The 26,785-nt window shown below is 39.4% G+C and overlaps 1 protein-coding gene across 2 annotated transcripts in view; it reads right to left on the reverse strand.

Annotated features, from left to right (window-relative positions):
• Positions 1–8,045: 8,045 nt before the first annotated feature.
• Positions 8,046–26,785, reverse strand: part of stard13a (StAR-related lipid transfer (START) domain containing 13a) — a 28,729-nt gene continuing 9,989 nt past the window's right edge. Inside the window, exons 1-14 of one of the 2 annotated variants that reach the window (XM_055148641.1) lie at positions 24,037–24,119; positions 22,501–22,572; positions 21,186–21,267; positions 17,442–17,505; positions 15,044–16,326; positions 14,687–14,857; positions 13,764–13,923; positions 13,451–13,649; positions 12,730–12,943; positions 12,531–12,645; positions 11,687–11,938; positions 10,674–10,891; positions 10,059–10,235; positions 8,046–9,532 (exon numbers count right to left, since the gene is read on the reverse strand). In XM_055148641.1, coding sequence (XP_055004616.1) covers positions 9,412–9,532; positions 10,059–10,235; positions 10,674–10,891; positions 11,687–11,938; positions 12,531–12,645; positions 12,730–12,943; positions 13,451–13,649; positions 13,764–13,923; positions 14,687–14,857; positions 15,044–16,326; positions 17,442–17,505; positions 21,186–21,267; positions 22,501–22,572; positions 24,037–24,049 — 3,141 coding nt within the window. In that variant the 5' untranslated portion in view covers positions 24,050–24,119 and the 3' untranslated portion in view covers positions 8,046–9,411. Of the gene's footprint in view, positions 9,533–10,058; positions 10,236–10,673; positions 10,892–11,686; positions 11,939–12,530; positions 12,646–12,729; positions 12,944–13,450; positions 13,650–13,763; positions 13,924–14,686; positions 14,858–15,043; positions 16,327–17,441; positions 17,506–21,185; positions 21,268–22,500; positions 22,573–24,036; positions 24,120–26,785 lie in introns of those variants that run through there. The other variant, XM_055148640.1, reaches the window with a different exon arrangement.

Raw genomic sequence — 26,785 nt, forward strand, 5'->3', positions numbered from 1 at the left:
ACAGAGAGAGGGGGGCGATAAGATTCCAGTGTAAGTCAATTGGACCCTGGGTCAGAAGGAATGTCCACTCATATATATGGTCTATGTTTGTATCATTGACACATGTTTAACACACAAACCATATTAAACTCTGTACACCTAGAATCACTGGCATAATTTCAACCCTGTAACTCACTATTTCTAACTTTCTTCTGAGCAAAAGGTGAAAGGTTAATTGTTAATCTGAAAACTACTGCTTCATGACATCACAAGGTGGAACAGAGCATTTTGAGTTTTGGAGATGTAGACAGACTAAAAACAAGCGCAATCAGATAGAGCAACCTGGTCCCCCATGAGGCATTGGTGGGGGCAGTTCATCACTTGGAAGCCAGTTTATGAGGAGCCCATACCCCGGTTATGTGTGTGCCAACCTGTGTGATGATTGGGTGAATATTTGAGATGGTTCAGAAATTGCCGACATTGCCTATCCTTTATAATGGCGTGACCTTTTAATTGACCCGTGTGACCTCAAATGACCTCGGATCGTCACCAAACCTTTTTTTTTTTTGCAGCATCGGGCACGGGGGCTTGACCCACGTACCAAATTTGGTGACAATTGGTCCATAAATGGCAGAATTATTGCAGGTGGACAGACACACACACACAGGGTGAATACAAAACCTGGTCAATCCTTCTGGGACCAGGTAATAAAAGGATTTCTCAAAGGTGTGAATGAAACAAAACACACCTCCAAGTATGTTTTTGAGGAGGTAACATTAGAACATGGCTTAAAGCTCACAAGAGTCAATTTTGTGCAATATAGGACCTTTCAACTTTCACTGATGGTGTGTGTTGTGAGTATGGCTCTTTTTTTGTTCTGATATTGTGAAGTTTTGGTTCATTTTTTGTTTTCCAGTGGTAATCCTCATGTCACCTGCACGGGTTAGTCCAGATTAAGGATGATGATACCGTTTACAGAGCGCAATAAACTCTGAGGTTGAGAAAACGTTCTGGTAGCATCTGATTTACACATGTGACAACTCTCTGTTCTAGCACAAATCAATCTGATAGAGCCTGAGTATCACATGACTGTAGTATCTAGGTTCAGTACAGGTTCAGTACAGGAGAGCTGCTGTGGAGATGTGGAAGTCTAGTTTGATGTGGTGTGGGCGGAGGATCACAGACTTGTATTTCTTGTGAGGGACTTGTATAAATCACATAAATCATGCAGACACGGAGAGAGGCAATGGGAGCGTTTGATCAGGACGTGCACTAAATGTTGTCTCTCGTATATTTCTGCAAACTCTGATGCACACAAACATTTCAGACAACATGGAGTTAATGGGCAGCTTGTTCCGGATCTGGGTGACTATGGGTCATCGAGAGAGAGCGAGTGGGGTGGATCAGTGTCTATGCACATAATTTAATCTACTTTGAAGTCCAGTCTCAAACACTGAGAAAATGGGATAGTCTCGCTTAAGACGATTTGAATTCAGAATCTGCGTTTGAGCTGTTTGACAAGTTCAGATTAAATTTCTTGTGTGGATAATTGTTGGGGTGCACTATTTCTGTTAAGCTCTCTACGGATGTGGCATTCGTTATTTTATTTATTTGGCTATGTTGCGATTTATTATGTTTAGTTGACGTTTTTATTCTTGATGATTTCTTTAGTCTCTGATTTGCTGTCACTGCTCTGCCTGGAATGTTCCACAGTATGACATTAAACTGCTCTACTTCACATTTATTTAATTACAGGCGGTTTATAACTCTGACTGTGAGCAGGGTCGCCTCGCCACAGATCTGACCTGTAACTTGATCTGGTTTGTTCTTCATGAACATAGAAAGGTTTAATACCATACTGTGAAATATTCCAGACAAAGAGAAAAGTATTTGAAGGACCCTTCACCAGAAAAGCTACACAATGCACCTTAAAAATTATAATAATAATTTTTAAAAATCCTTGTGTGGCATTATTTCATTGGTTTCAAGAACTTTCTAACTGATTAGATAGCTTAATTAAGATAAATGGCCTTAAAATAAGAAAATACATTTATGAATGGAGCAACTTAAGAAATAATATGGCTTGAAATAAGATGCAATTCGAGTATTTTTGCTGTGTTTGTAAATAATACACAAGGTCAAGGAAATGGTTCTGTAAATGTATTATATTACAGTAAACCTACAAAACTGTCCACTTCAATAGTTCAAAACAATATGAATTCATCTTTTATTTCTTATTACAAGCTTAAGATGGAGTAACCTAAAGGTGAACAATTAACTAACATTCTCCTTGAGGTAGGAACAAGAACATTTTATCTTTTAACAGTATAAAAATAATAACATTTTGAAAGTGAAAACAAAGAAAAGTAAATGAAAAGCAAAGATGAAAAACGAGTCACAGCATTTCATTGTGGCTTCTCTTGTCCTGTGTTTTTAAGGCTGTTGTTTGGTCTGTATAGATTTAAAGTATTGACTTGTTTGTGCATCATTGTACGCAGTGGGTCCAAACACACAAAAATAACAGCCCATATCCATCCACGTTTTACTGAATCACTGGAAAGTCTAATTCATCAAATTACTATTGGATAATAATAATTGCTTACTTACATGACCTATTTGCTTTATAATCTATTACACAATTATCCTACCACAACTCAATTACATTATTATTTATTTTGTGTGTTTTTGAATCTTGTGTAGAAATTATTTTTTTCTTTACTTTAGTGTTGCTACGTTATTTTAGTGACAAAGCTCAATACAATCTGTCTGTTCTGTATGCATTACCTCTGATTAAAAGTTGATTAATGCAGCAATATTTTACAAAAGGTAAATACTGGTTTAACACACAAAATATAAACTTGATGAGAGCATATATGTAGTAAAGTAATACCACATATATAAAAGTATGCTTTAGTTTCAAATGAGTGTTTCAGTTTGTTGATGCGCCCAGTGCCAGTTTGTGAGTTGTTGAACAGGGAATAGGGCTCTCAGTAGAAGTCTGGGCGATGCTCGTATCAACCCCACTGTAGTGTGAGTAATAATAGCTGTAGCACAGCACTCTCCAAGGATTTACAAACTCACAAATAAAGTTAAACAGATTAAACAGGCTTTCTTATAGGAGGCACATAAAAATAGGACATGTTTCTCCAGACATCTTGGGAATAACGGTTGTGGCATGTTGAAGCTACATTGGGGATTGCAAAGTGGGTTAAAATATTTTCTTTTGATATAGCTCAGAAAAGTTTATAAAATATAGTAGTCAAGAAGATACTAATATATACATTTTATTACGAATAACATTGTAAACCCTTTACTATTTTATTGATTTTAATAGTGACCACTGAAGGGTCGCAACAATTAATCATATAGTTCTGACTATTAAGATAATTGCTGAATAGAAATGATTTGTTAATAGTCGAAAAAAGACCTGCTCTGTTATGATCTAATATATGATATCATGTGATATATATACAGACCAAGAGGCTGTGATGTTGTATCAGAAGTAAAATGCATACATTGGTCCATTTTGTGACCTTCACAGATTCAATTCATTGATACAAAATAAAATAAAATGCTGCATAAATACTGCAATTCCATTTACATAACATAAAATGAACTAGTGTTAAGAGAGTGTTCGTGTTAGTGTTAGTGTTCCCATTTAGTTTTTTCAGCTCACCCCTTTTTTCCAAACCATTTACAGTGCACAATTGCAAATTATATTTTTGTACTTTGAATCAGTCCCATCCACACATCCATTGTTACGTCCTTTTACCTAATCATTAAATTGTACTTTTTGGATAATATTGTAAGTATTTCAATGGATAATACAACAAGCAAAAAGTATAATTTATTACACCGTTTACTTTTCAGGTTTGTATTTAGTCTCAGACACACTGGCTGATTGCAGCATACAGCAAATCCTGCTGACACATGATTAGTGGGTATGGCAGAAGCACTGTGACTCATATGACATTATCTGAAGAGCTGTCAGTCTGGACCAGAGCTGGACTTTAACATGAGGACAAAGGACTAGAGCGGGGCATCAACCCCCAGACCCTCCTCTGTGCGACGAGGCTCCCCCTCTCCAAACCTCACTGTAGAGCCCGTACAGACAGTGAGTCATCAGATGCAGAGTCTTGTTAGTGTTTGGTGAGCGAGCCCTCGACACACATCAAGTATAACTCAATAAACAGCACCACAGGGATCCATGATGAAGGGCTATTATGGAGCGGTCAAACCTGGAGGCCTATTCATATTATAGCTGTCAATGAGATATGGTTTTCACATGTGTCACAATTAGTGTGACAGGAATGTGAAGAATTGTATATCTAATTTAATCATGCAGTTCAGCTCCCTGGGGACTTCACCAATTTATTGTTAACTGCTTTGGCAACTGTGCAAATGTTCGATTACTCTGAAACCCACATATAATGAATGTATATTTAGTGTTTTGGATATGTAAAAGGGAAGAAGCATATCACCCTGAGAATGCCCAATCTCCTCTGATCTAGGAAGCTATAAGCATCGTCGGGATTGGGTAATTTTGGGTTGCAAACCAAATACCAATACAGTGGGGTGCCAGTGGCAAAAAACTGTCGTTGTGTCCTTAGGCAAGACACTTCACCCACATTGCCTAGTATGAGACTGGTGTGAGCGTGAGTGATGGTGGTGGTCGGAGGGGCCGATGGCACAGATTGGCAGCCTTGCTTCCGTCAGTCTGCCCCAGGGCGGCTGTGGCTACAGTAGTAGCTTACCACCACTAAGTGTGGAGTGACTGAATAATGAACTGTAAAGTGCTTTGGCACTATATAAATGCTATCAATCAATCAATCAATCAATACAAGTGCTGCTGTGGCTCTAGTGCATGCTGTTGTTGTGCATTTGGGCAGGACACTTCACACCACCTTGTCTAGTATGAATGGAGTGTGTGAATGGTGGTGGTCGGAGGCGCCTATGGAGAAGCTGCGGCTACAAAAGGAGCTGAATGAGTCAATAATGTAAAACACTTTGGGAGTCTTTTGGGCACTATATTATTATTATTATTTCTATATCCAATTGATAATGAGATTCTTACGCTGAAATAAACAAAAAGGAAAAAAGAAACAAAAACATGCATCTACCTTTTATATGCACCAAACTGAAAGCACATTGTGTAAGTGGAAACAGTACATATTCCCATGGTAACTCCAAGCAGTTGTCGAGTCAGTTACACACTTGACTGAGCCTGTCTGACATGTGTCCGGTCTGGAGCACTTGTTAATGTGTGTCATTATGAACCAAACCCAGTGACGATGATGATGATATTGAGTTAAAAGACAACATTTCTGTAGAATTGTTTAATTATTTACCAGACTGAAAAAAGCCCTGACAAGTTGTAACTAAATTCTTAAAACAAACCTTCTGCAACAAACTGGGTTCATGGAAAGTCACTGGAGCCTATAGAGCAACAGGTTAAAAAAGGCAGAGGGCAGACTGTGAGAGCAATGGATTATGGAAGTAGAATTGAAAAGGGGGCCTCAATCTCTTTAAGGATGAGTTAAATGCATAGAAAATATTCACTTGTATATTTGTTGAATTGAATACCCAAACTAATATTTCCAAATGATTACAAAAGGGCAAAAAACATGATATAATCCAGCCTCTGCTCCTATCTCCTGCCTGACATGTCCGTATAAATAGTACATAAAATTGGGTTAATATTTTGCCAATCCAGACCACAAGCTCAGACACTGTAACACAGAGGCCTCTCCCCACTCTCCCTCCTGCATCATTCATGGCCTGATCATTTATTCATTAATGACCTTATCGTGGAAGTCTGAAGACAAATCAGACACATCTGCCCCCGTCTGCACTTCCTCTGAGCTGCAACAGAGGAGGGAGAGGAGACAAACTATCTATTCAAGTAAGGGTGGCATCACTTCAAAATAAAATTACTCAAGTAGAAGGTATAAGGGCAAGAAATTACTCAAGAAAGAGAAAAAAAGGTATTTGAGGAAACACTCAACTGTCTGGAACTAATCACTCAGAACCACATACTTTGACAAACTGTCTGGTCAGGCAAGAAACTAACTATTTAGCTCTAAACTGGTGCAGTACTCTGTTTTTATGATCTTAATGTCTCTGTACATTGTCCCTTCAAATAAAGACTAAACTAAACTAAGAGTAACCCAAACTTTTATTTGAATAAGAATTCTGCTATTTCAATCAAAATATAACTCCATTAGTACAAATATGCTGTCTGCAAACTGCTCCTACATGTATAATTTTATTACCTGAGAACGTGGCCAGCTCACAGTGTGACATGGATCCTGGGGGAGCACACACACCCCACATCAGGACTGGGACTGTTCTGGTACTACACCTGGTCTCATGAGGCCTAAACCTGGACTAACAACAAATATGGTCCAATATTAACCTGATGTCAAATGCCATCATCAAACGGATATTATGTTTGTTTATAATTTTCTAATCACCACAAATGACATTATCACTAATGTTGCAGCAATCACCTGCGTTTAGTGAGGAAATGATCAATTATAATGGTGCATTACATTTATGTGGTATGAGACACAGTGACTCAGACCTCATGACTTCATCAAATTATCAGAGCAAAGCAAATGTACCAGTTTGTGACAGGATTAAAGGAAATGGGTTCAGCTGAGGGGTCCCAAATCCATCACGCCTCTAAACATCTGCTGTGTTAACAAATCAGACACCCTGCTGTATTGTGTGCCACAGTGCAGTGTAATTATTACACAAAGGAACACTAAATCGCTTTGTGTGTGTTCTTCATTTATTATCATCCTCTAGCTATTATAACAGTGCCATTAATCCGTGTACAATAGAATTCACTATAGTTATGCTCTTAAGGCATTGTAAAGACAGACGTAAATAAAGAAAACTAGCATAGGTCCATTGTATTTGTTTACAATTACTTATTGTTCATTTCATAAACCAACATGGCACAAGACCTGAACCAAACTTGTTTGCTTATTGACATGTGCCTAGAAGTAGGCCACTTGATAATTTTTTTTAAATAAATGAAATTGTCAAGTTGTAAATATTTTCTTGAGCAAAAGCTTGGGAATGCAGTTCTCAATCAACCCAGAGGAGGTCACTCTTGATGCGCACTCTCATCTCATTACTGTCTCTATCTATAAAACATGTCACACTGGATTTACGCATTCATTGGAACACAGGCCTGTGTATCAAGATCGTCTACACGTGTCCAGCAGAGTCTTGTTAAATAATTTGCCATATTTCCTTCTTTTTCCCGGCTTTACGCACACGCACATTTGGCGATGCAGACAGTTGAATGATGTATACTTGCGCCCGTGACCCATCCTTGTTCTTTTACTGTTTGGAGCGGGTTCATAGTAAACCTAGGAACATAATGTTCACAGTTGGAACCTCGGAGCGGCGGAGACCCACAGAGAGAACCGTAATTAGTATTCAGGGCTCGCGACGTGCGCCCTACTTTGAAGATAAAATCACTGACATGTTAAATGAGCGCAGACTTAGCGTACTGTTCACCCATTTGTGCCTTGTCACAGGTGGTAAGGCTTGAAGAGCTGCGGTGGCCCGAACTCCCTTCGTCCTCACGGTTAAGTAGGTAAATGTGATTGAGTATTGATCCACGCGGGACGGCTCACTTTGGCGCGGCGCTGCGTCCTCTGGGGAAAACGGGCTGATGGCTTCAACACTCTCCATTCACTAGGTCTAAATATACGAACATCAGCTCTACGGTACACTTTCATTCATGACCTTCAGCCTCTGGTAAAACAACAGCGCCCCTCTGTGGATATATCGGGGCATTGAAAGTTTGTGTGCCAAAATGATCCATGCCTTGTCAAGGTTCCAAGCGTCCAAACAAAGTAGCATAGGAACAGGGAAAATGATTGTGATGTTAAGAAAATTAAGTTACACATTGAAAGTACTAACTAATAAACAATGCTTAAATAAAATATGCCTCAAGTACCGAATGTTGTTACCTGGAATAAGTTTGTTCTTCAGTTTCAGGTGAAGAAAACAAAACAAAACAAAACAAAACCAACAAAAGAACCATCTTTTATTTTCTTTTAGAAACATTTATTTGTTTTGTCAGAAAGAACCAACACTTCCTGTGGTCTGAAGTTTGGAGCTGTCCCGTTCAGAGATCAGCTCAGGTCCACAAAGCCCCCGTCCTCTTTCTTTCTCTCGCGCTCTCTCTCACACTCACACACACACACACAAATATATATATATCTACAGCACATAACATACACGCCATCCACTCACGGCATCCTCAGGGTTCAACACTGACAAGATTTGTATCACAGAAAAATGGTACCTATGCTGCCAACAGCTGAAACTAAAGAAGCCGAGGCAGGGCCAGGCAGAGCAAGCTTGGATTCTGCTATTGCTTTGGTGAAGTTCACATTTGAGTGTATCAATATGATCAGTATGAGGAAGACCCTGGGTGAAGCTGTGATGCTGGATGTGCTGACATATTTACAATGCGCCTGATCTGCCACACTCACACTGGTTCAAACGTGCTTCCCAGAAGCAGTGAAATGGTCACATGTCTTAGACATAGTAAAACATGACTGCAAAAGCAACAGATATACCATATACAGAGATACATAAAAGGACATTAATATGTTAAAATAACATTTAGATGCGTTTAAAATAGTGATCAAAGTATAACCATGATATTAACATCTTAAGCCCAAACCAAATCTCATGGACCCAATGACAGTTTACTTTTGTTGAAGCACTGGTTTGTGCACCATTGTACTGAACCCAGTCATTTGAGCAGAGCATTCAGAAAGAGTTATGCTGCATAGAAAGCTTTGTATAAGTGCGTCAACACAAGAGCAGGAGGCTATTGCTAATGCTGATTTTGTCATCCAGCTTCTCAGTTCTACTACTAAAGCATATATATTATATTAATATTTCACTGACATAAATAATAGTAGTTAAATAATTTAAAATAAAATGTAAAATAAACAAAAACATGTATAGCTATTGCTTAATACAAATATACAATATGATTGCAATTGGCATTTGGTTTTGTTTATAAATGAACAAACATTAAGATGAAATCAAATTTAATTCATAATATTAATAATAAACCATCTACGCCAAAACATTTCAAATCATTACACAGACTTACATGACAGAACTTTTTTTTTTTAGTTCTAAGTCCTGTCATAAAAATAATTGAATATATTAATAGCCCATTAAAGCCATTTTATCAATATCTTTTTGTGAATGTAAATGACTGTAGTTCAGTACAATGTGGTGCAGTGAAGCTCAGATTAGTTCAGCAGCAAAATGGTTGGTCTCCCGGTGACTGTTCAGAGCCCACCTCAGGACAAAGGCTCACACCTGTCTGTCTGTGTGTCCCGCTGATGTGGCAGTGTCCCCCCGAGATAGAGCTTGATTTCTGGGTCAGAGTTTGGCTTCGGGACTCTGGGGTGAATCCATGGTCTGGAAGGAGGACCTGACCCTCTGGGCTTCATTTACCAAGAGGTGACCAAAAGCTTTATTGTACCATTCTGGAGATCTTCCTCTGAATAAAGAAATACGCAAAAACTACATTAGGTTGTGTCTAATAAAATGTTGAGCGGAAATAGGGCCACAAAATAAATTATTATAGTGACATGACCAACATACACTTCATTTGATCTTATGAATATCAGTTATATGGCTTAAGGTGGGGTAAACTGCACAATAGGCAGTCAGTGTATGGCTGGTTATGAATTGCCAATACCAAACACATTTAAAACATTTAAATAATTTGAATTGTAACACTTATAATAATAATAATAATAATAATAATAATTTGTACTTCATCCATACACTTAGTGCATATTTATGTCAGGTTAAGGGTGATGTAAATTCTACATAAATCAGTCCGTCAGTTTCTGGCTACAAACTCCCTATACAGAACTAAACACATTTCCAACATTTAAAACATTCAGTAGCTTTAAAGTGTAAAGTCATACTATACCATAATTCTTACTTTTGCAGGAAACTATTTATACAGTGTTAGAGTAAAAACAATCTTCTTGCATGTAATGGTGACTTTCCCTCACCTGAGATCCACTCTGCAGATGTGGGTGAGTCTGGTGCGCCCTGTTGCGCTGGGCTCCAGGAGGTACTGGGACTCCAGGACCACCCCCCTCACAGCTCCGGTCCGAGGGCTGTCCTCATGGTCCACTGAGGCACACACCAGAGCACAAGACCCTCTGCACAGGTCTGTGCGCCAAGACCTGAGGAGACAGGAGACAAGCAGGGCTAGTCAGACAGCATCACAGTAACATGCAGATTGTACTGGCACCTATAAAATGCATATAGTATAATATATTTTTAAATGCTAAGTTTACTTTTGTTTTAATTTTCTCTTTTATTTATCTGGATAACATATTTTTTAGCACAACAATTCTATGAAATGAATAGTTTTTAGTTACATTTTTACACTAGAACACGCTAAAATTGTAATTTAAGTGATTATGGCGCAATGTGCAAGTTTTAGTTTTCACACCATAAAACAGAACACTAGATCTGCATATTTTGATGAAAGCTTCAGTCACTGCATCTTTGTGTATTTCAAATTTGTTCACTCACAGGAAATCAACTAACTTCCCCAAAAAGTACACAGCTCACATTTTAGTAATGCATTTAGATAAATGATTTTGATGAGAACCCACCTTAGTACCACATAGTCAGAGCTGGACTGTGGTGCCATATTGCGGCAAGAATACTGATACACATCTGTTTGCTTGTCCAGAGTTTCCAGGACCTTCTCCTGCAGTAGGTCAGTCTGCCACAGGGGGCGCTCTTTCAACAGCCGCTGCAGCACCTCAAAGGGAGCTGCTGACACCTCCAGACTGATCCTCCAGCGCCGGAGAGGGTTTCCATCTCCCACCTACGACACATGGATAATAAGTGTTAGATACAATACATGGTGTGGAATACACTATGTATACTGCTGTTTCTCAGCAGCAATAAAACACTAGAGCCTTTTGCTTAGCCACAGTATGCAATGCACTAATCATATAGTTTAGTAAAAATTTTTTTTTTATCAAAACAAGGTTATGATAAAATAAAGTACACTGTGTACCTAATTATTAGGCAAGCTGTATTTATAGTGGAACAACTGCAGTGCTCTCAGTCAATGCAAAATGTTAATAAACCTCAAACCTGAATATTTAAGAAAGCAAAAGTGAAGTTTTGATTTTCTGAGGAGAAAATCTATATGTGCACATTTATTGAGCAACTACTGCATAATTATTACCCAACTAAATGAAAAACGAATATTTTCCATTCTCACTTCTTGATTTTCGTCTGTCAGAATAGTAAACAACTCAAAATTTACAGATTAATGTTTAGTGGCCAATACAGCCACCCTTCTTCTCAATACTGGTCATAAGCCTTTGATTCATGGAGTCAAAAAAAAGCTGCCTAATAATTCTGTACACCTTGAAATAGGGTGTTGATCTCCTTAGGCCACACTCTCGCTATTACCGAATATGCTTAAATCCAATAAGAATCCAAATTTAAACAACTTGGAGATGGAGAAGATGCATACAAATCTTGATATGGTCAAAATGCCCACTTGCCTAATAATTGTGTACACAGTGTAGATAAAAACATTACATACAGTGTAAGATACATAGCTATAAAATGTGCCTAATCAACCATATCATTGCAGAAATTGTACCTTTTTGAAGGCCAGCTCAGTGTGGTCGATGGTGGGCCGTGACACCCAGCCTTTGCTCTTGTCCTTGGCCTCTTTCAGAAGATGTTGGATCAGATTTTCGATGTGTGTGTGATAGGATCCTTCCTCGTCCTCCTCTTCATCCTCCTCATCCACCTCCTCATCATGGACTTTACCAAGTTCGTCCAGCGGGGGCGCCAGCAGCTCTGCCTCCATGTATGAGTTCCTAGACTGAGTCACCATCTCCTCCGGGATCTAGTGAAGCATAATTAGGTAATACCAAGAATACATTATTAATTTAGATAACAGTGAAAATTGTGTTTCCTTTTTCTTTCATGGGTTGACAGCAAACCATTAGTATTTTAAGTAGGGGATTGGACAATTAATACTTTATAACTAATGTCATCAGAATTCCTTGGGGGTGTGATGCTAATGTAGGCACTGCTCTGTCTGAAGCTCTGCTACTCAAGTTACACTTTAATCTGAGCTTTATTTCAACACAATCTGACCATAAAGAACTGACTCAGCTGGAACTACAACAGGTAAGATGATTTGAACAGGGTTAGACCCTGTCAATAACATTAACAGTCATAAGCTTTAGGCTACAGTTTTTCAATTTGTCACTCTCACATTAGTTCTATCATCTAAACAAGAAATGTGTTGTTTTGTATTTTTCTTTGTTTTCAAACAATCTTAAAACTTTTTTGGCAGGTATTGCTAATGTGCATTCTGTCACCATAGTAACAGCTGAACATACGAATAACACATGGTTAATTGTAATCCAACAGGCCTGGACCAGATAGATGAGGAGTGTAACAGTGTAACAGCAGTAAATACAAATTTCTACCTGGAAAAGGCGGTAGCACTCAGCAATCATATGTGATAAACCCTGGGTAGCGGCCAAGTTCTCATTCAAATCCTTCTGATCAGGACGTCCTGTTGTGTACTTCCTCTGAATAGACCTATAGTTAAAAAAACAAAGATATATAGTAAACAGAATAATTACGCCATAATTTTAATGAATTTTTACTATGTATTAGACAAACCTTGGTGATAGTGTTTCATTCTTGAATAAACTCAGGTGAAAAAGTGATGGTCCCAAACAAACAGCTAAGTTCATTGGAGTCATCTGGTTCTCCTCCACCATCGAAGTCACGTCCCGGAGGAAGAAGAGCAGAGTTTGTAGCACCTCTCTGTTTTCATCTGGCATCAACAAGATGGCCGCCCTGACAGCCTGCAGTCTCTGCTCCTTTGGCACATCTACAAAATAACACGGAAAGAGTTCAAGCACCAGATGGACATGTTCACAAAATCCTCTTTCATACATGTGTCAAATGAAGATAACTCTGCACAAGACATATACTAGTGATGGCCTAGCTGGGTATGAGCAGTCTTTTCTTTGTATGTGATACAATGACTAATGAACTATTTCCACAATGGGAGGAGAAACACAAAGTTTCTCTTGTACAGGGCCCCAAAAGCCATGAATTATTGTTAGCAAATCTGGCTAGTTTTGCTAGATTTGCCAGATGCTCCTCTTGGCCCACCAATTTAACAATCTTAGCTGGATGGTACCAAGACGACAGGGATGCTGGGGAACTCACTTCCCCAATAAGGGGCCAGTAAGCTTACAAGTTGTACTGTAGCATGACAAGGTTGCAATCGCAATATATTAAAAAATTAGATGAGATCTTAAGACAACATCTTAAGATCTTAACAACATCTTTTCAATTCACACATAATTTCAGTTGACATCATGAGATTTACATTGATAAATGTGGAGGAAGGTCTCTCCAAGTTTGCTGGTGAGGAGCGGTTCAGGTAGATCTCTGAAGAACTGTTTGACCATGTCTGCCACATCATACGCTGACTGGTCCTCATAGCTCACAAAGTCTGGAGACACTTCACACTGCTGCCTAAGAGCCTGGATACGAGATTTCACTCCTGATTTACGGAACAGCCCTACCTTTCAGGAAGAAAACAAAACAATTAGTGACCAGATGCCAGCCATTAGAACTGTATGGACAAAACATATCTTAAATGCATTAGGTCTTCTTGTAAAAATGTGTTTTCCTTTTACCTGGTCCAGACAGTGTGTTCGGAGGTGGCTGAGGGCCTGTTGTAAGCACAGGGGGAGAGGAAACCCACAGCGCTGGACATGTACGATGAGAGGCACTCCAAAAACACTCTTCTCTTTGTAGTCAGGGACTTTCATGCGCTTCATAAACTTGGGCACGGACCTGCGAGGCAACCACGCACAACCATTAGACAAGTGTGAAGGGAGGAATTACTGTCTATACTTGTCATTACGGGACATTCCTGTAGCATGCTGGTCAACACAGTATCCCTCATGGGTATAATAAATACACAGGTCGTTAACAAAACAAAGATGTGCTTGTGTGCTTATGGGATGTGGTGTGGCCTAAAGAAGTCCAGATCTCCTCATACACACTCTACTGGCCACCATCTTTACTGACGGAACAAGTCATTAACAGACCCGTAAGTACATCCTGAAACTTCAAAACAAAGGCCAGCTGTACTCTACTAGAAAGTTTAGGTATGTTGAGCGTTACAAATGTAATGTATACAAAAAAATGTGAATGATTATATTCAAATGTCACACTAATTTGTAGGTACTTCAATATGGAAGCATATGGAATTATGCAGAATAAATTACCGATATGAAGGTGTCAAAAAATACTTCACTTATTCTATGGGTTTCAGGTAATGGATTCATTTTTAATTCAATAACGCAATTCAAATAAAAAATGTATATCTTTTTAAAGGAGAAGGGTCCTCAAAAAACATTTCAAATCAGGAAGATAAAATATTCCTAAAGCCAGTGAATACACTTCAGGATGAGCTAGCGTCCATGTTTCAACCTAAATTACGTGGGCTATTCATACAGCTATGTATCCTTGACCAGGTTATCAAATCGCCTGCATTATAGTTGCCAAAGGTGGCACTGAGACAGAATGTGATCATTTATCACTTAAAACTAACCAGGTCCATCCATGCTTATTGGACATGGAGTATTTCTCCATGATGGCGGTGAGGCGCAGGAGTGAGAACTTCTGCAGCAGACTGAGCTGTCCCGCAGACTGGCTGCTGATGTGAAGGGACGAGGAGGGCTGGTTGAGATGATCAGAGGTCCGAAAACTGGGCCAGCGTAGTCTGGGATATAGACAGTAACCAAATGGTTTTAACCACTTGAAAGTTATGTCAGGCAGATGAGAACTACAGTGTGTGCATGCTCATTAAATATTCCTTATTGTATAATCCATTCTATATTTATAACTTAGCAAATTTCTTTTAAGAAATCAAGTTAAAATGCTATAAAATCTTTTTACTTCTACTCACCGTGGTCTTGTAAGAGATGCCCCCACCCCAGAATCTCTTCTCTCTCGACTGGTTCCGGTGGAGTCAGTGTCATTGAGAGACACTCCGTCCCTGTCCCCTTCGCTCGGGGTGGTCCTGTCCTCCCCCTCCTCCTCCCCCATGTCCCCCTCGGGCAGAACGCTCCGACTCCAGTGGTCTACGATCTGCTGGAGGCCGCTCACGTGCTGAATGATATCGTCCAGGTGGGGGAACAGGTTATCCTCCTTCTCTAAGTCCAGAAGGTCCCCAGTACTGGCATACAGGTGGGACCCAGGTACATTGTCATACACACTGACCCTGCTGCCTCGAGGTGCTCCGGGGCATGGTTTGGAGAGGGGTTTACCCGACCAATGTTTACTCAGCCCATTTTTAGGAACTTCAGTCTGAGGGCTGTTGTCCCCCGAGGCGGGCGCTAGACTCTCAATAGATAGTGCTTTTGGAAAAGTGCCTGGTTTGTGGTCTTTGGGGATGTGGATTAGGAGGTTTTCATAAGAGTGGAACTGGTTCTTCCCAAACTGAGCCTGTCCACACTCTGTCCTTTTGCCCTGGGAAGGCAGCACCATGTCTTCTAAATACTTACTGCTCCTCTTGTTAGCGGTGCGTGGTTTGGGACTGGTCTCAGTTAAAGCAGGCATCACAGTCTCAGCATCGGGGCTACCTGCTGTTGACATATCCTTATGGTTGCAAACAGGACTGATAGAGCCGCTATTGTCATCATTTTGGTGGTCCAGTTTGTTGCCGTTTTCCAATTGGCTGATAGGTGTACACTGTAGCACCTGTAGCGCCCGTGGCTCCTCCCCCTGCAGAACGGGCCCGCTGATGACCAACGGCGGCCTCCGAGTGGCGCTTTTCCTCCTCGTTGAAGGCCCCCATGTCCGCATCAACTCCATCTTCCTCAGAAACTCCTTGGCTTTGCTCCGCCCCCCCTGACTATGCCTTTTGATTGGTAGAGTGTTGTAATGAGGAATTTCCCGGGGTGGTTGGTAGGACGCGGATAGTGAGGCCATAGATATTGAATCAGGCATGGCGAGTGTTGAGTCTTCACTGTGGATGGAGGATATTTCTGTTATTTCCTGCTCGCTCAAGTCTGTCAGGACACTCTCGCTGCTAACTGTGCTGTGAAGCCCCGCCCCCCGCCCCGTCGGACTGCTGTCATTGGTCGAGTCCAACAGGAAGTCTTGGAGGCGCGACCAACGGCGGCTGCTCCACTCAAAGGTCCACCTCTTGCTAATTGCCAGCGGGTCATCTTCATCTGAGTCCTCCCCCTAAAGACACAAATTAATGAATGTAATATTATGTGAGGAATGTCAAAGGATGGGAGTCCTAGGGCTGCCCAAGGCTTTCACCAGCTAATGTCAAGACTTGCTGTATTTCTATATGCTCTGGATCAGTTTGCAAAAACAACCTAGTTTTTCAGGAACACATTTATTAAAGATCCTGATGAGCTTTAAGTATAATGCTGTTACCTCACAAACATATTTGGAGTTTCATTCACACATGTTTGAGTAACCTTTTATTATTAGTCTGTCTTCTCTTACACCTTTTGATGTCATGTAGAGGTAATTTTCAAGTCAACAGCTACCTTTTACCTTTTCTTCAGTAGAGATTGGCAATTCCAGGTTTTAAACTATTCAAATGATTCTACTGAAGGTGTCTGGAGTTTAAAAACACAGTGGAGCACTTCCTGAATTACCTTGACATCACAAGTTGGTGTTTTCTGGTTGAGAAAACAACTCAGTGTAAATATGCAGGATTTGCAGGATGCTGAAAAAATGTAGGAAACATGTGTGACTGAAACAAACATAACTCCATAACGCCTGGTATATTTCTGATGAGGAAACGACATTATAAAGGGTCAGAGAATAGAATAAAACAGAACCTTTAAAAAGTCTTGCCTCATCACTATACATAAGTCTAGAAAGGCAGTAAGAATGTTTTGTTTACATTTTTGCCAATAGGCTTCCTGCATATATTGGAGCAAGCGCATGTGTTTTGTACAAGAAGAAAATGTCCTGATTTAAAAATGGCTCAAGGCCAGAGACCCAAGAGATTTATGTTAAGTTGAATGTTGCTGTAATTTCAAGCACTCTCACTTAGGTTTTCATCAAGGTGAACAAAAGTGTTTTAGTTAAATTATACACCTATTGAATGCAAGCCAAATACAATCTTATAAATACAGAGGTAGGTTTGTTGATTGAATACTTCTACCCACAAACAAAACAACATAAACTGAATAACTACTTCTCTTACAAAAAGGTAATTCTATTGCTATTGTCCTACACTGAATCACTACAATGGCTATGTACATTTTCCCCTTGTGAATCATCAATAGTAACAGTGAAAAGATGATAACTTTAACAACAAACAAAATCAGACTTACTTTCTTCCTTTGATGGCTGACATCCAGTTTCATGGAGGCACACTTGTTCAGAGTGTTGAGTCGCCTAAAACATAAACACACACACACACACACGGGGTTAGACACAGAGAAGCTGGTGGGACGGTCTGACTGTCTTCATCCTCTAACACATGTGGGTCTCTGCTACTGTTCAGTGACACCTTCACCCCTGTCCCACTGAGCTGCTGACAGGACCACTGACTCTGCTCTTTGATCTACTTCAATGGATTCACCCTCCACTCCACACACTGTCTACATGAGTCTCCTCTCTCCTCCCTCTCAAATCTCTCTCTGTACCAGGATCCTTACTCCATGGTCCCACTGGGAGACTGCTCCGTAGCCTCAGAACTCTGCCCCTCCTGTGCTCCCCCTGCTCCTGACAGTGCTCATGGGCTCCTGGGTCTTCCCACTTTACAACATAGGAAGTCACTTATGACAGTTTATGCGTTTACAGCTGGACATAGATAGTAAAGTTATCTATGCTCTTTTTTATAGCCATGGGGTTACATTGGGTCACCATGATGTTGTTGAAAATCAATCTTGGCTTGTAAAACATTCTCAGAATCACAACATTGCTGTTTGAAGTTTCACAAATTAAAGGATTAATAGCAGAGACAAATGGTTTGGTAGTTCTTATTGTAAAAGTGCAATGACATTAACATGTTTAATATTTTAAACATGTTAATGTCATTAAGGACTACATTCATAGCATACTCCATACACCTGTACAACAAGTGACCCTTACGTAATAGATAACCCTATGTCATGTCACTCGATATTTAATCTTTGCACTGTTTCTCCTTATGACCTCTTGTATATAGCTAAAAGATATATTTGTATAGATATTGACTTATTTTTTTACATATACATTTATATAATTATGCCTTATTTGACACCAGTCTCTTGCTAATTTTGCTACTTATTTTGAATTTATAATCACCATTCTATTATATTCTTGCTCTTTATTATTGTAATATATTGTGATGTGTGAGCTACTGTGTCCAAATAATTTCCCTGTGAATCAATAAAGTTTGTTTAAGTCTAAGTTTAAGTGAAATTTTATTGGAATGCTGCAAATGTGTTTTGAAAGAAATATTATGCCCCTGTACCATACAATAATTTACTGCATTGCTCAAAATGTACCAAATCTATTTTAAACACAAAATAAATATGTGAAAAACGATGACTTCTAATGTGGCCATTTATTATGCATTAAAAAATTTTCTTCAAATTCTTAGATGCATTTAATATCTTGGAATTGCAGCCCCGCACTTCTACCCCTTAACCCCCTGGCCTGTCCCGGCTCCACACAAAAGTCCCGTCTCAGCGGCCCCCTCCCTCTGTCTGTCTGACCCCTACAGGACAGGAGCAGAGCACAGCAGCCTTTCAAGATGGGCTCATAAAAACATGTCGCGGTGCTGTCATTTGAGAGTTAAACAGTGGGACATCTTCTTTCATGCGTTGTTTACCTTCTCAAACTAGCAGACAGAAGGTGGTCAGTAAACTCAACAAAGCATTAGAAAGGTGATATACCATTATTAGTTTATATTTACACTTTGGACAATTCATTTTGACCTAAAACTGACTGTAAAATAGAGATGTCAAGGTTAATTGGGAGATTCATTATTGTGATTGTGATTATTCAAGTCACGTCATAATCGTATGGATGGACACAAAAGCAATAATCTTTATAGAATCCAAAATAAGTCGCTTCATTTCAATCTAGACACTGCACATAATTTTACTTACTTATTCAAAAAGCTTGATTTCATAAACTGGAACATATGAGTACATATGAGAGGAATGAACATCTTGCAGTTTGTAAAATTTAAGTTAAAAGTTATGGTGTCATTTATTGTGAAAAATTATAAAATCATGTTATATGTTCTCAGAATAACAACAATGACACAAAAATTGGATAGAGTCAAAATTGATGAAAGAGATATAAGGCCATTAATTATATATTATATTATAGGCCTATGTTATAAAGAGAAATAAAGAGAAAACAAATTAATGAACTTTATATTTGGCTTGTTTGAAGTCTAAGTACTAAATTGTGAAAGGTTAGTATCAAATGAACAGTTTTTAAAAATTCTGCGCAAATGTGAAATGGGATTTAGAGCTAAATGAATAAAGTACTAATCCCTAAACTGGTAGACTGATGTATAGGCATGGGGATATATTTATAATTGTAAGATAGACCCAGTGAATATGTAAAGGTTCACTCTAAAATTGGGTTCATTTGAATACTACAGCCTCATACTTCACAGTGTAAGATTAATGGCTCCTCACAGTACAATTTCAATATAAAAGGTAGCTTCTTAGCACGGGGAGTTAATTAGGAGTGTGTTTTACTGCTCCTGGGACACCTTTCAAAGATCTGATGTGCCTTCTCGGAGAGTATAGCTGTCAAGAGCCACTAACACTGCAATTACCACACCCCCCTCTCCCCCCATGGACCTTCAGATAAAAGGAGAAAGCACAGGAGCAGTGAAATGAAAAGATCATAGCTAGAGTGTGCAAGAAAGGGGACTTTAAACCAGTCAAAGGCAGCTGGTAGTCTAGGCTGGCATCCCGTACACTCCTACCCAATTACCCTCTACAGCCCCCCGAGGGTGCTGGCTCTTTGACTGGGAGATCAGAGCGTGGTGGAGGGGAGGGAGGTGGCCAGATCAAAGCCCAAAGCCAGAGTGCGAGACTGGGATGGGGTCTTCATTATGTGGGCTGGGGTCAGACTGAACCTAGTGATTAACAGTTTGCTGTTAGCGTGGTGGACACTGGTTCCCGGAGAGACCTGAAGGACTGAGGGTAAAGAGCTGTGATTTTGACTGGAAATGATGTAGAGACTAAGGAGGAGGAGAGTGAGCTGTCTGGCTGGACATATGACTACAGGGCATATGTTTCATTTATGAATAGATTATCTTATAGGAGGAGAGTGGCATTGAGCAATGGTGCCATTATAGTATTGATTTATACAGTTTATATAAGTTCTTAAAGCTTTGTCTGTCAAGTAAAGACAGAAATGGCAGTTATGTGATGTAGTGTTTTTTTCAATCTTACAGTTTCCAGTGGGGGCTTTTGTGTGTGGAGATTGCATTTTCTCCCTGTGTTGGCAATTTCTATGCATAGGTTTCTTTGGCTACTATTTTCCTCTACAACTGAAAAAGGTAGAAGCTCTAGGTCCCCTCTAGGATAAGGACACCCCTTTAAAACATGCATCTTGATTTTTCTGGGTTAAAAATTATGTTATAGCCCAAAATAAAAGTAAAATAACTACTGGTACTATTGCTACTTTGCATCTGATGTCATCAACATTCACTGGGAGTGTGATGCTAACTGTAAGCACTGCTCTGTCTGAGCATTTGTTGGACTTTAATCTGTGCTTTAATTTTAACCAATCTGACCAGAAAGAACTGGTTTAATTTCTCTCAAATAACTTCCCAGTCACAAGCCAGCTAGCATTAGTCTACAGATTTTCAGATGAAAGCTTCCATTGATCCCAGGCTCCAGAAAAAGTGTTGTTTACATCCATTTAGCTTTTTTTTTTCTTGAGTGATCTCACCAGGCTGTGGTAGGTGTAGGTGGCATGACATCAAGCACATAAAACCAGCCAACAAGAAACTAATGCATTTCAAAACCTAAGCCCAATGCATTTTCTCTGAGCTCCAACAACTGCAAAATGGGACTTACAATCACTCAGAAGTCAACAAAAACAAAAATTCTTACCGGCACAGTGGCTCCACCAAATCTCTATCTAGGAAATCATGGTCCCTTTTCACAGAAGAAATGTCAATCGGAAACTGTGCATCTGCAACAAAAAAAGACATGGAGAGAGAGAGAGGTGAGGCGTGGATTGTTTTTGGTGGTGAATGATTGACAGCAGACAACAGTAAACGCCTAAATAAACTGTAAAGTAAGCCACTGTTGTAAGCACCTGTTAGTGGCATTTGAGCAACACACATATCAAAGCATTCTTTAAATCTCTTCTTACACAATAACAAAATGACTTCAGTGTTTTGTTTCACTGTTTGAGCAGCCACACAAGTGGACCATAAGCACATATTCGCAGAGCTTGTAGTGGATCTGAGCAGGCATGTGAACAGACAGTTATAGATTAAAGAGTGAGTGCTTGGATCACTGGGGAAGCTTTCCCGTTTAGTTGAAGTTATGGGCCCAGTGACAGGAAAGATATTAGATGACATATTAGATGACACCAAGACTGGGAAAAAATGTGACGTGAAAGTTATGGACAGCAATAAAAATAGCCAGTGTAATTGTAAGATCTGCGGTCTGATTTGAGACAAGCCAAATCTGAACACAAATGACATAATAGTAAGTATAGCCTCAAAAAATATTGCAATTGCTTCATATGCTTCAGGTCTGAGTCAGATAGATATATTATTGCTTGGCCATAGTATGATATTAAACTTATCACTTTCAAGACAAGCAGGCAACATGACCAGGCCAAGTTACAGGTTGGATCTGTGGAGAGGCAACATTCCAAGCAAATCAATAACATCTCCATGGAGACTAACAGGGGGCATACCCTCCACCAGAAATAAAATCCATAGTGCACCTTTGAAGCAATCCTATCATAGGTAGCTTGTCTTCACTATCTACATATCACCAAATAGCTACTTCAAACAAATGTTCTACAACTGTTTGAGAGTTTAGTCATTAATATTACTCTAATAGTTTAAAGTATCCTTAGTTCCTTAAAAGCATCCAGTTATTATCAGTAGTATTGGATGTGGATAAGAGAATATGTAAACATTAACATTAACAGCAATAGAGGAAAGAAGGTGGACGAGAGAAAGAGAAGTAGAGAGAGTCCCAGTAGCGATAACAAGGCCTTTCCCATGACCCCTCCTTAAAGACAGGAACTGAGGCCTGGAAATAGCACGGGACGTCCCGAAGAGATGGAGAGATGAAGGACGGAAGAGAGGAGCACATCAATGTAAAAGTAAATAAAAGAAATGAGACAATAAGAACGTTTGGGTTTGTGGGCTCTTTCATGTGAAAAGCAGCAAGTGTGTGTTACCTTCATAGAGCTGGGCATACTGTGGAAATCCAGCAGCTCTCAGCCAATCACAGGCCTCCTTCGCCTCAATCTCTGCAAGGACAAAAAGACATGATAAGTCTGGAGAAACTAGAAATACATTTAAACATTTGGTTCAACTTGAATCACTTGTGTAAATGTTTTTTGCCTGTAGACTTTATTAGGAGAAACTAAAGAAAACAGTGATGAAAATTGGAGAGAAAAAAAATGTCCTGAGACCAAGTGCAGGACTGTCATTTTTTTAAATTCTATTTAGTTATATAATTTAAGTGAAATATACTCAAGTTACGCCCATATGCGTATGTGTAGAATGGACAAAAACATTGTGAATTAGGTCTTTTATCAATACTTTAATATATTGTACCTATTCTTATATTAATCACGATATAATTCTATAGTATAAAAAAAAAACATTTATAAAGTTCATAAATTCGAATCACTACTGCAGTTTGTATCTTTCATTTGTGGTGACAATGACATAACCTCATAACCTGTCTATCCCAGGACCCACCACATCAGAATTTGTTATCCAAGGAAAATTATCATATCTTTTTTTGGTTTCAACATGGTTTTGTGTACCAGTATTACTTCTAAACAATACTGAGCCCTATTCTCAATGAACAATCTTTCAGAGTGATTGCCCTTCACGTTGTTCATGCATACTTTTAACAGGCTCTACAAATGGCACCACAGCCCATTAGCACCGCGAGAGGTTTTATAGCCATTTTCCACAGGCATATGTAACACACACGTTACTCAAGTCTGGGCCCGTTTATGAGAAGGCAACGAGTTTACTGCTAAAGATGGAAGGACTGTAACTTAAAAACAACATTTATGAAGCATTAGGGAGTTTTCAAACCTAACTCAACATACAGGTTCATTCATACAACCTATAGTAAATGTTATGGTGGTAAAAATCAATAATGACAGATTACATGTAGTGTTAATGGAAGTGTGCATTAGCAAAATAAAACTCATAGTACAAGCCATTACTTTTAAAAGGTTGGTAAAGGATTTCAAGTACAAAAACTACAACAAGAGCAATTAGCACTACAACATCAACTAATTTAGCTTAACTATTGGTGTAAAAAGATCAAACCAACCCTCTTCATTTCAATGCATTATTAAATTTGGACTATTACTATGGCAACTATGCAATCTGGAGACAAAATTACAAAATTACTTTCCAATTTTGCCACTTCCTGTCAGTCAGTCCATCTCACTTATCTCCCAATTGTAACCTCTTTAGTTCAAACTGATTCATCCGACAAAAAGACCCAAAAAGGAGCCAAAGTTCAACACAGAAACAATAAAATCCTTGCGTTCAGAGATAGAAACACTCAAAGGAAATTATACTTTCACCACAATCACAATTACATCCTTCTTCCCACATTCTCCGCATAACTCGTCCATCTAAATCATATATGAAGCAACGCCAGGGATTAAAATAGCCCATCACGGACCAAAAATACAGCCGTTTTTCAGTTTTGCGGTGTGTCGTTTTTGCTGTAAACTTACTTGACGCCCTCATTGTTCTCAGATGACATGCTTCTAGCTGTTGTCGTTGGTTTGGTTTCCTGTGGGTCCCTGAGTAGCTCCATCAGACTCTGCTCCTTCTTCCTCAAACTCTGTGTTTACAACTGCCCCTCACAGTCACGGCCGCCCCATGCCGAGACTACAGCTCTGCCCTCTAATTCTCCCCTCAAGTCTCAACTCTCAAGTCTAAAAGTACAATGTCCTCTTCACTGACATTCACATAGACTTACACTGTAACTTGCTTTTCACTACGTAAAATAAATCCAACATTTTATCAGACTGGGCAATACAATTTTAATATTTTTGAAAGTAAATGATTGAATTAAATTGTTCACTTGCAGCCACAGATTGATAGTGATCTGTCTTCTTAAAACTAGTATCCTTCCAATAAAATGATAAAGATACTATTAATGGCAAACAAATTGTATATTTTTGCAAGTGCCAAGTCTGGATATGCAGGTATGATTGCAGCAAAAAGGCATCTGGCTTAAAATACCCTAGCTGCTATGGCAACAAAAATATGAGGAAATATAGGTTAAATAGGTTAAGTATTGACCATAAGCAAGAGTCCTATCTCTCATATCATGAACCTTCACATGAACCACCATCTTGCACATGCACTGTCCGCCTCCATATCCTCCCATCTCATCTTCCCAAAAATCCACTTGACAAGTCTTTGTTCCTCTCTGAGCTGCTGCTGGCCATGGTGGAGGTGGAGAAAAATGGGAGTTGGCATTTGCACGAGTCGCTCCCTGGGGTCCGGTGCTGATGAGGCAAGGATGTTAATTTCACATGTCAGCCGTGAGCTCGCCCTATAGGAGACACTGACCTCCACAGACTAGAGCAGGAGGACACATAGGAGCCAGTGCTGTACAGTATGTTTGGATAGGATACAGTGAGAACATGTAGCCCCCAGTGAGTCAAAGAGGACGGGACACACACAACTGGAACGCTCCTATGGGAGAACACACAGGAAATCATACCAGACTAAAACAGCAACCGCAAACATCAAGACTGATTGAAGACAAAACAAACCTTATTTAAAACAATCTATGCTGAAGTCAAGTTCTTTATTATAAAAAGATACAATGTTATTTAGGTTGGTATTCAAGTCTAAGGCAATGTGTCATGACATTTACTGTATCTAAGGTTAATTTGTGCCACAGGGAGGAGCAGATATAACACAAGACAAAATAAAACATTCTTTTGCATCCTTGATAGATTCATTTAAAAAAATATATTATATTATGTTATGGGTATGGAATCTCTTGGTGATTAATTTTGTAATGAAATTAATTACAAATTATTCTGTGGGTCTCAGGACACCCAATGATAATGTTGCATGCCATTTGCCACTTTAGGATATTATGTCTTCCCACATGTCAAAATCCTTGTGTCTCTTAACAGCACAATAAACTTGCTAAAGGAACCTTCTTCATACTGTGAGCAGACTTGCCTCTCCAGAGATCTGAACAGTAACTTGGTGTGGTGACATCCCATGAAGATCAGTTTAATGTCATACTGAGAAATATTTCAAGCAACGCAATAACAATCATTCAATAATTAATTTAATTAATTTCGACAGCACTGGGTCCAATATAGAACATTTAATATCTTCACAGAGAAAAGCAGGTGGCATACCAAAGAAGCTGAGGATAATTTATGAATAACTAATCACGTAGATGTCACATTTAAAATAGCTCATAATGCTTATAATGAATTTGAAATAAACCACTACAACCCAATTTCCACTTCACACAGCCCAGTGTCTAAAGGCACAGAGGTTTTATTCACCTAAGAACACAGTGCTATCACTCTGGGGGTGTGAATTTAATCAAGAGCTTGTTTAGGGCTCAAACATGTTATTGGTGACACTGTAATCCCCTGTGCTTCCCTAGTGCCTTCCCTGCAGCTTATTCCATGTCTCTAGAGACCTGCTGTGTTAGAAATAGGACAACACCTCAAAGCCACCAAATACAAATCCATGGAGGGCAATTCTTTACATAACAGGGTGCCAGGCTAGTTAAGGTTACATAATACACCAAACACCAGAAGTCCAATCTCTGTAGCAGTTGTTCATTTCCTCTCTTTTATCTAGCACCTATTTTACAACAAAGACCTGCCAATAACTTCAACAGGCTTTTTCCGAATGCTGTGGCTGTCCATTGCATGTTACAGAGGACCCTTCAGTGGCTAGCATGACATCATTTCCTGCCCCGAAATTCCCAGCTAAGAACGGCAACAGGAAGTTCCCCAATGCAGCCGTCACACAGGCGAGAATGGGGCAGATGTTTGAGGAGTGGTGTCAGACCCAACTGGACCAATTGTCATATATAATGATTTGTCATACAAAACAGAAACAAAAACAAACAATACAATTACCAACTAACTAAAAAACATTGTAATATTTTAAGCGTATTCTGAGGTAAGGTCCCATATCACGCAAACTGACTCTTGTGAGTGTTAAGCCATGTAAGAATGTTGCCACCTCATCAAAAACATACCTTGAGGTGTGTTTTGTTTCATTCACACATGTTTGAGTAATCCTTTATTATTGGTCTGTCTACATGTCTTAAGCTGAAAATGTTCTGTTCCACCTTGTGATGCAATGAAGAGGTCATTTTCAAGTTAATTCATTAGAGATGGGCAATTCCAGAGCTTAAACCACCCAAACAATACTAGTGAAGGTGTCTGTAGTTTAAAACCACAGTGGAGCACTTCCTGTATTACC

Source organism: Boleophthalmus pectinirostris, unplaced genomic scaffold (assembly GCF_026225935.1).
Source record: "Boleophthalmus pectinirostris isolate CB_2022bp ecotype Guang Dong unplaced genomic scaffold, ASM2622593v1 HiC_scaffold_12, whole genome shotgun sequence".
Classification (NCBI taxonomy): Eukaryota; Metazoa; Chordata; class Actinopteri; order Gobiiformes; family Gobiidae; genus Boleophthalmus; species Boleophthalmus pectinirostris.